The sequence below is a fragment of the Aspergillus chevalieri genome, chromosome 1 (assembly GCF_016861735.1).
Source record: "Aspergillus chevalieri M1 DNA, chromosome 1, nearly complete sequence".
In the NCBI taxonomy this organism is placed as follows: domain Eukaryota; kingdom Fungi; phylum Ascomycota; class Eurotiomycetes; order Eurotiales; family Aspergillaceae; genus Aspergillus; species Aspergillus chevalieri.
Window position 1 is genome coordinate 4288846 of NC_057362.1, and position 9730 is coordinate 4298575.

At 50.6% G+C, this 9730-nt stretch overlaps 2 protein-coding genes across 2 annotated transcripts; both read left to right on the forward strand.

The window, feature by feature from the left end:
* Positions 1 to 347: 347 nt before the first annotated feature.
* On the forward strand, positions 348 to 4352 carry ACHE_11477S (uncharacterized protein; the record flags this gene model as incomplete). The annotated part of the gene is made up of 10 exons (XM_043276050.1): positions 348 to 401; positions 474 to 600; positions 657 to 878; positions 948 to 3049; positions 3110 to 3185; positions 3239 to 3354; positions 3404 to 3420; positions 3467 to 3508; positions 3555 to 3844; positions 3913 to 4352. The coding sequence occupies 10 exons, from the start codon at positions 348 to 350 to the stop codon at positions 4350 to 4352; spliced, it is 3486 nt and encodes a 1161-aa protein (XP_043132597.1).
* Positions 4353 to 5086: 734 nt separating this feature from the next.
* Positions 5087 to 7576, forward strand: ACHE_11478S (DnaJ and TPR domain protein; the record flags this gene model as incomplete). The annotated part of the gene is made up of 3 exons (XM_043276051.1): positions 5087 to 6044; positions 6095 to 7256; positions 7315 to 7576. The coding sequence occupies 3 exons, from the start codon at positions 5087 to 5089 to the stop codon at positions 7574 to 7576; spliced, it is 2382 nt and encodes a 793-aa protein (XP_043132598.1).
* Positions 7577 to 9730: the final 2154 nt, after the last annotated feature.

Here is a 9730-nt window from a genome sequence, read left to right on the forward strand (position 1 = left end):
AAATGGCGTTTGGTTGGGTTGGTTGCATTGGTGGTTTTTTTGTTTTCAGCATTTGTCTTTTGTATCATATTCCATTAAGTTCTAGTTGAGATACCTATTTGCAATGTTTATGTTTGTTCTTGTTGTTCTATCATTCTCCCACCATCACCTCACTACAACACACATCTCCGTCGACAAACCTGGCTTATACCCATTCAACGCCAAAACCAGACACTGAATTGAAAAGAATAAACAAACCATGCTCCTATTCTTCCTACTACTCCTCTCATTCCTCCTTTGCCTCTATTTCTCCTCCTCTCCTACGTACTCCTTCCTCTACACCCTGCTCGTTGGATACAGAACAATATATGCCTCTATCAGAGATTGATCCGCATCTGGATCCTGGATCTTTTGAGCTCCAGGTGCGCCTAGCCATCTACCTGCAAACAAATAAAATGGAGCGAAACGAACGCTGACGATAAAAAAAAAAAAAGGATCTATCACCAACCCACGCATCGCAGCGCAATCTAACCAGCACGAGTACGGAACAAGACATCGCTAGATTCCACTACACATCTGAGCAGAATATCCGCGCTTGGTATCCTTGTGGTAGTGATACAGGTACCTTTTCCCTCTTTCTACTCTACGAAAGCAAAATAGTTAACGAGGCGAGGCAGAACCCTCAACCCTAACCTTTGACCGGTCGTGGTCGCACATATCACCCAGACTGCAAGATATCTACGTCGAGAGAGCACGGTATCTGGGTCATTTGGCGGAGCATGGAATGCCGATCGATGGGTCACAGTGTGAGGATTTCTTTATAGAAATTTATACGGGGTATTATCAGGCGAGAGGAAAGGGGGATGGTGTTGGTGTGCAGGGTGAGGAGGCTATGTCGTGTATGTTTCTTTCTTATTCACAAAATCTCTGACAGAGATAGTGAGTTAATGGCAGGCTGATGAGGACAGTGACTACATTCGACGCCTTGCTGGGTAAACGTATCGGACGAAGGGTGATTGTCGATGACAAACCTCAACTCGAAGACCAGGACATCGAAATGGACACTCAGCCACCTTCTACAGAAGAACCGCTACCCTGTCTCCGGCACAAAGCCACAACAAACCCCATGCTCTCCCGCCTCGAAATCGCCGTCGCCAAAGGCGTCCAAACGCTCACCCACCTCCACACCTTCCTCACCAACTCAAAAACCGAGCTCAAAAGCAGCGATGTCTCCGACTGGCTCTCCGAAATCACCAAGATAAAAACATACGCCGCACCTCCCAAAGTTGTCATCGGGATAGTCGGTAGCACGGGCGCCGGCAAGTCCTCGCTGATCAACGCGATTATCGACGAGGAGAATCTGCTGGGGACGAACTGCATGCGCGCCTCCACGGCCGTGGCGACGGAGATTGCGTATAATTATCGCTCTGGGAAGAAGTATCGCGCGGAGGTGGAGTTTGTTGAGAGAGGGGAATGGGAGAGGGAGCTTCGGGCGCTGATTGGGGATTTGAGGGATGATGGTGAGAATTCGGTTTCGTTTTCAGGTGTTCGTGGTGAAGCGATGGCCAGGAACTCTGAGGCTGCGGTGGCTATGGAGAAGATTCGCGCCGTATATCCGGTGTTGAATGTGCAGGAGATTAAGAACTTGGATGTTAAGGAGCTTTTGAGCAAGGGTGGTGTTTGTGATGTTCTTGGGCGGACTGTCGTTGTGGAAAGTGATGATCCCAAGGCGTTTGCGAGAGACCTTGCCGTGTACACCGACAGTAAAAGCAAACGTCCCAAGACCACTGCCACAAACAATACAGGTCAAGGAAAAACACCCATGCGAACAACCTTTGACACCCAAACCAAAACCACGACAACAAACTACTGGCCCCTCGTCCGCGTCGTCCGAATCTATACCAAAGCCCCCGCCCTCGCCACTGGCGCAACCCTAGTCGACCTCCCCGGCATCTTCGATTCCAACGCCGCGCGTTTTGCCGTTGCAGAGGAGTACATGAAGAAATGCAGCGCGCACTGGGTCGTTGCACCGATCAACCGTGCCGTCGACGATAAAGTCGCGCAGGACTTATTGGGGCGGAACATGCGGGTGCAGTTGCATATGGACGGCGCTGCGAATGACTTGACGTTCATTTGTACCAAGACGGATGATGTTTCTATGAGTGAGGTGCAGGAGTCGCTGCTGAAGAGGGATTCGGTGTCGCCAGGCTTGGGGGAGGAGAGATTGGGCAGGTTGGAGGAGGAGATTGGGGAGCTTGAGGAGTGGTTGGTGGGTGTTAAGAGTGAGATTTTGGATGTTGCTGAGCGATTGGAGGAGCTCGAGGTTTGTTCTGAAGGTGGTTTGCATGGTGGTTGTGGTTCACAGGGTAGCTCGCCTGGTAAGCGCAAGAGGGACAGCTTTGTTTCTGCGCAGCAGCCTGCTCTCGACAATACCTCTGGGGCGCAGTCGGATTCAAGCTCTGCTTCGGGATCAGTCTCAGAAGACGACGTCCGCACCCTCAATGACCGCCGCAAAGAACTCATCAACCACCAACGAACCCTCTCCACCGAGCGCCACGCCAAGGAAACCCAAAAAGAAGCCCTAGAGCACGAACTTCAAGACCTGCAAACTAGCCTCATCCACGAATGCATCCAAGCACGCAACGCCTACTCGAAAAAAGAACTCAAACACGACTTCGCCCGCGGAATCCACTCCTTCCACAACACATTCCAACACCCACCCACCTCCGTACAGGACCCTAGCTACTACCACGCCCTCGAGCAAGACCTTCCCGTCTTCTGCGTCTCAACCCGCGCATACCAGAAACTCCAGGGCCGGCTGCGTCGCGAAGCGCCCGTCTCTGGGTTCAACGCTCTCGAGCAGACGGAGATTTCTCAGTTGCAAGCGCATTGTATTGCGGTGACGGAGCAGGCGAGGGAGGCGTCTGCCTTAAGGTTCTTGTTCCATTTGCGGAGGGTGTTGAGTTCGATTGGGTTGTGGGCTGGGGCGGAGGATGGAGTTATGATTTCGCACGGGAAGAAGGTTGAGATTGAGGCGAGGTTTTATATTGCAGAGGAGAGTTTTAAGAGGGTATGTCGTTTTACTGTTTTGAGTGGTTGGGATAGGATGTGGCTAACCGGTTCGTTGTAGGAGGTGGAAAGGACGTGTGAGGGACTGATGCAGGGCATTTGCGATATTTTGACTCTGAATGTTATTCGAAATTTTGGTAAGTCACCAGAATTTGGACGAGACTGGGCGAAGGCATAATTGACGGCGCAGGCCATGCTTCGACTCTGGCGAGCGAGAAATGCGACGAGACCGTCAAGCACTGGAACGACCTCAACTACAACACGTACAAAGCCGTCTGTTGCCGACAGGGTGTTTTTCGATTCCATGTTAGTCCCTAATGTCGCTGATGACGAGTGACCACGCTAACTGCCACAGAACTGGAACCAGGAGTTGTAAGTTACGTTGATATCTGGTGTCCCGGCGATTCTAACAGTATAGGGCCAATCTTGTCATCGAACCGTTGATGCACGATTGGAAAAAGTAAATTATCCTAAGCTGCTATCTCTACAATAACTAACCTGTAAAGTGCTTTTGAAATTGAAATTTTACAGGAAGTCGACTGGTTCACCCAGTTGATGAAGACTCATCTGCAGGCGTTTCATGCCCAAGCGACCTCAGCCGCCGAGATCGTCCTCTCCGACGAAATCAAGGACGAGCTCAAAGATATTTGGAAGATCCAGTACAAGGTAATGAAGAGAGATGTGGTTTACGCGGTCAACAGAGCCAGACGCAAGCAACGCGGAATCAACCGAGAATTTGCCGTTGGCGTGGAAGAATACTTGTATCCTGCGTACCTGAAATGCGCCTGTGAAAATGGTAATATTATTGTCCCCCTTGTACCGTTAAAGTTAAAGTAATGAAAACTAACAAAAAAAAAAAAAAAGGCTCCGGCATGTTCCACCGGATGCGAGAACACATCCGTACCCAAAGCACCGGAATCGAGCTCTTCCAGCACAGCACCGACCGAGTTAAATCCGAATTGATCAAGCTGCTGGACAAGATTGAGCACGATCTGATCTCCATCACCACGCGACTCACGGAGCAGACAACACGCGACTACACCACTTGCATCATCACCCCGCTGGTTCAGCAGTTCGCGTCTTCGGGTCAGAGTCAGGCCCGGATCAAGCGGGAGGCGGCGGGTGTGGTCCGGGAAGCTGAGATGGAGCTTGGGCTTGATGGGCTGTTGAATGATGTTGCTACTGCTCGGAGTACAGCTGCTACTAGTCATGGTTGTGGTCCGTGGGAGGGGGGTGGACGTGATGATGGACAACGCGAGAGACGCGCGCTGGAGACTATTAAAGAGGAAGATGAGAACGAGTAATAGGGGGACAGATTTGATTGATGGTTTGATTGCTGGACTTTTGTTGGGAGCAAACATCGGTACAGATGTCCTTTCGGAACCCCGTACTCTGGTACAGACTTCGGATAGCCACACATCTACGGACGTACTACTACTATGTACCTTGTAAACTACACTCTAAACATCGAATACTGCAGTAGAAATGATTATTCCAATAGTTTCTCTGTAAAATACCAAAAAACCAGTACTTACACGGCCCGACAATCCCACTGTGACTGCGCTAAACACAGACCAGCAGCTCGTCCAGCCTCCATGATTTTTTTTCCCCTTCTGCTTGCAGTCTTTTCTTCTCCTTCTTCGTCACTCGTGTTTTCTTATTGATTCTTAATTCTGGCCTGTCAGAATAGATCGACGGGCCAGCGAACAGTTCAGATTGGTATTTCCTGTTATATATCAGCTGTCTTCCGGGTTTATATGAGCGGTCTGGTTTTTCAACTCTTTCCACTGCCACCGTCACAACAACAACAACAACAACAACCAAAATATACAACTATTACCACCAAATTTGGACCTGAAATTTGACTGGATCATGGATTAATGTGTTTTTACTACTCCCACCGTCTCTTTTGAGCTCTTTTGCTATACAACGTGCTATACACTGCGTATATCTCACTGTATACCGACTCCGGCCATCCGCACAATTCCACCGCCTTCGTCCCGATTCGATCGAAAAAAACAAGAAAAAAAAGTTTCCAATGGTTCTCCCTCACTTCTTCTCACGAGACAAATTCAAGGCCAAAGACAAGGGAAAAGACGAGAAGAAGAGCAAGAGCAAACCCAAGCATACTGTTATCCCTCCGGTGAATCCTATTAAACAACCTTCCTCTCCTCCGCCGGTGAATCATATTCAACGCAAACCTCATCCTCAACAGCCTACACCACAGGCTTCAGCTCCTCAACCACAACCTCAGTCTCAACCTCAGTCTCACCCGCAGTCTCGTCCCCCTCCATACTCTCCTCCGCCACCACCTCCGAAATCCTTTGATCGAGCGACCAGTCTCCGTACCTCGTCGCCTCGCCACCCTCCGTCTTCTACCTCTGGTACGACTGCGACTGCGACTGCGGAACCTGAAATACCCCCGCCGCCGCCGCTCCATCGTCTTCCTCCCAGGCACAAGACCGTCTCTCATCACGCTCACTCGCGTTCTCACAACTCCGCCTCCTCAGTCTCTCCGTCCGCTACTCCCTCGCCGGCGTCTTCCCCTCCTACGTCGACATCGGCTACCTCTTCCCCCCGCCATAGGTCGTCTCCCACTAAACCTACCGCCGCATCTCGCTCTCAATCTTTACACGCGCATAGTCGTTCTTCCTCATATCCGCCTAAAAAAGCCCCTCCTCCTTCCTTTTCGTCCTCGAGGTTTAGCTTTTCGCCTCGTTCCTCGGCTTCCAATCGCCACTCCCGACACCAGGATATTCATCCGTTGAACCTTCCACCTGACGAGCTCCGTCGTCTGTCGGCTATGGCTGCTGCCCGCGACGAATCTGTAAACGCGATGGACATCGACAACAAGAACGGGGCCAATGGCTCCGCAGGGAAGAGCCCTACTCCACCGCCGCACCGCTCTGGTGGTGAGGCGGAGTCGTTCAAGTTGGCCGGAAACAAGTTCTTCAAGGAGAAGAACTACAGCCGTGCCATCGAGGAATTCACAAAGGGTGTGTACTGTTTTATTCTTTGAGATTGGTGCCCCGTGCTGACTCTTTAGCCCTCGAAATCGAACCCAACTCTCCCGTCTTCCTTTCGAATCGTGCTGCTGCTTACATGGCAGCAAATCGTTTCCTCGAGGCCCTGGAAGATGCTGAACGAGCCAAGCAGTTAGATCCGGCAAACACCAAGGTCATGTACCGTATGGCTCGTATCTTGACCAGCTTGGGTCGTCCCGCTGAGGCTCTGAATGTTCTTTCGCAAATCCAACCCCCTGCTTCGGCTGCCGATCGTGCGCCCGCAGAGAAGATGCTGCGTTTTATTAGCCAGGCCGAAGAGATTCTCACTCAGGACCGCGGTGTATCTATGATGATTTTCTGTCTCGACCAAGCCCGCCAGATGCTCGGTGCCGGTGTCAAGGAGCCCCGGAAATGGACCTTGCTCACCGCAGAGGCACAGTTGAAAATGGCCAACGACAACGCATATGGCAAGGCACAGGATATTGCCATCAACATGCTTCGGGAGAACAACCAGGACCCCGATGCTCTGCTCATCCGCGCCCGGGCCTTCTACGGCATGGGTGACACCGACCAGGCTCTCAAGTACCTCAAGATTTGCCTGGGCTTGGACCCCGACATGAAGAAGGCCATGGTCATGCTGCGTATGGTGCAGAAACTGACCCGGACCAAGGAAGAAGGAAACGCCGCCTTCAAGGCCAAGGACTACCGCAAGGCCATTGACCTCTGGTCGCAAGCCCTGTCCGTTGACTCGAAGAACAAGGACGTGAACTCCAAGATTTTGCAGAACCGTGCCCAGGCATACATCAACCTGAAGGAGTATGACAGCGCCGTCAACGACTGCAACGAAGCCCTGCAGCTCGACCCCGGGTACACCAAGGCCCAGAAGATGCGTGCTAAGGCTCACGGTGCCTCTGGCAACTGGGAGAAGGCTCTCCAGGACTACAAGGCCGTTGCGGAAGTCAACCCAGGCGAGAAGGGCATCCACGAGGAGATCCGTCGTGCTGAGCTCGAGCTCAAGAAGGCCCAGCGCAAAGACTATTACAAGATCCTTGGCATTGAGAAGGACGCCTCGGAACAGGATATAAAGAAGGCCTACCGTAAGCTGGCCGTCAGGTACCACCCTGACAAGAACCGTGACGGTGAGGCCGGTGATGAGAAGTTCAAGGAGATTGGTGAAGCCTATGAGACCCTCAGCGATCCTCAGTATGTTATCCTTACAATTCCTTATCTTATGATTCAACTTGCTAATACCTGTCTACAGAAAACGTGCCTCCTATGACAACGGTGACGACCTCATCGACCCTGCTGACATGTTTGGCGGTGGCATGGGTGGCATGGGCGGCATGGGAGGAATGGGCGGAATGGGCGGAATGGGAGGTATGGGTGGTATGGGGGGTACCCATATCAACATCGACCCCAACATCCTGTTCAACATGATGAACGGTGGTGGTGGTGGTGGATTTGCCGGCGGCGGTTTCGGCGGTGGCCAGCCTCGTGGTGGATTCGGTGGCTTCCCATTCTAAGCCCAACGGTCAGACAGTACGATTGGGTGACCGTCTTCCCGACAAAAAAAATAAAAAAAAAGGTAAAAAAAAAAGGACACGACAGACATGGGTATGAAAAAGTCTGTTTATCCTTTGGTTAATTCGACTTTATGTGTTTCTCTCTATGATTCTGTGATGTGATTGATTGGATGATGGTGCCATGTCCTGCGATGATTCCCCCCGGGTGTGCATTGCATGTTTTGCGACTGCTTTGCGGCTGATGTTTATAGACTGGGCGTTGTCTTTTCTTCTCTTTCCTTTCCTCTTTTTCCTCTTTAATTTCTTTTATTTCATATGTCTATTTCCCCTTTTTCTTTTTCCTTTTCGTTCTCCTCGCCAGGCAGTATAAGCGGGATGTGTTATTTTTACTTCCCTTCCATTTTCTTTCTTCTTCTGTTCCCTTCGCGCCATTGCCATTGCATGGGAAAAGAGATTATCGAAACGAGAAAAAGAGGGTTCCGTTTGCTTTTCCCCTTTGCTTACATTACCCATTTGGATTGTGATAAAGACATTGCTACGGCGTTTTATATACTCATTGAACGGGATGATATTGATATTCATGATTCGGATTGTGTTGCTGCCTGCCGTCTATTCCTATCTTAGTCTTCAGTCTGAGCATTGAGTAAAACGATGTAATGGTGCTGATTTTGCTTGTAATATGTACTCCCTGGTCGTTCAGTCTTTGTAGATCTCTCTTATCTCATTCTGCAGAGTATCTGCAGTAGACAGCAGCAGTCACATGACGGTTCTCTTTCCTTCATCCTACATCATTGATCTCAATATCCGAGGCAAACTTCAAACCTCACCAATGTGCAGTGAAATTAGCAGTAAATGCTCTACTCAAAGACCAGAACATGAAGCCTCTAAACCCTTACCCACGGGGCCTCGAGCTCACTGTTCAACCCAGAGAAAGAGGACCGGCAAGACCCAACTCCAGAAGAATGGTGTCTGAAGAATCCGCCCTTGCCCGGAGGACCCCTGGGACCAAGCACTGTCACCTTGAAAATCGAAGCGCCGATAAAAGTAGGACACAGCCATAACTCACAAGTCATGGTCAATCAAGTCCTAAGTGCAAGTCCTGATCTTGTGGGTCTATTCCCGAGAACGTTGGTAATCTGCTATACTTTGATGATGAGGAGTATCTGAGCCTGTTCCGTCTCACGGATAGGGACTATACTCATGAAGCGCATGTGGATACGCTGTTTGACTGATTAACAGCTTAAGCATGTGGGACTACTTGTCCCCGGATTCTACGGATCTCATCCATTGAATATCGTGACGAAGAACGGGGGGTTTCGCACCGCGCAACTGATTATACTTGAGCATATTGAGGACATGTCAATGCTAGATATGGCATACCCGCGAACAAACGCTGCAGTCGTGAACCTCAGTGTCGCTCCCTGCTACCCGCTGCAGGCAGGTTCCATGATCTATTGGTCTAGAATATGGCTAGGATTAGGTAAAATGAAGGCTCCGGGATGTTAGCGATTACTCACAAGGTTTATCCAACTTTCATGGGGCATATTGAATCGCCTTCGCCTTTGTCGGCCAGGTACGCCTTGTACACGATCGCTTCTCGGACGCTGAGGGACTCGGCGGTGCAATGGGGGTCTTTGTAATGATGCAATACTGGCGACGCCTTGAAGGTGTAGTTCAAGGCACACATACTGTTTGATCATACTTGGTCAATATTCTGTAACGGCAGCGACAATCATCCATATGTGACTTCCTGTAGCACAATATACTCGGAGGAAAGCGTAGTATCCCTTTCGGTACATACGTACTTGATTTTCTGGACAGCTCAAAGGCCTTCCCTTTCCGTTTTAGTGCTCACCCCTCGCCGCTTTTTGCTCACTGCGTAGACCTGAGCATGCCCTGAGCACGCCCTGAGCAGCCTGAGCTGATCACTGAGTAGAGATTGAGCAGAGGGTGAGTAGCCTGACTAAGGTAGCCTCAATAAAACGCACCGCGCTAGCGTTTCACCTGTGTCCACTTTTCTTCGTAGCACTTTTGACCGTCACCGCTTTGATCCCCCCCCCCCTCAACATAGCGATGGCACCATCCATGGAACAGGGAATTGAGGTCATCATTCCTGCTGCTCCGCTTCTTACCATGCCAACTGCTCCCGTGAAG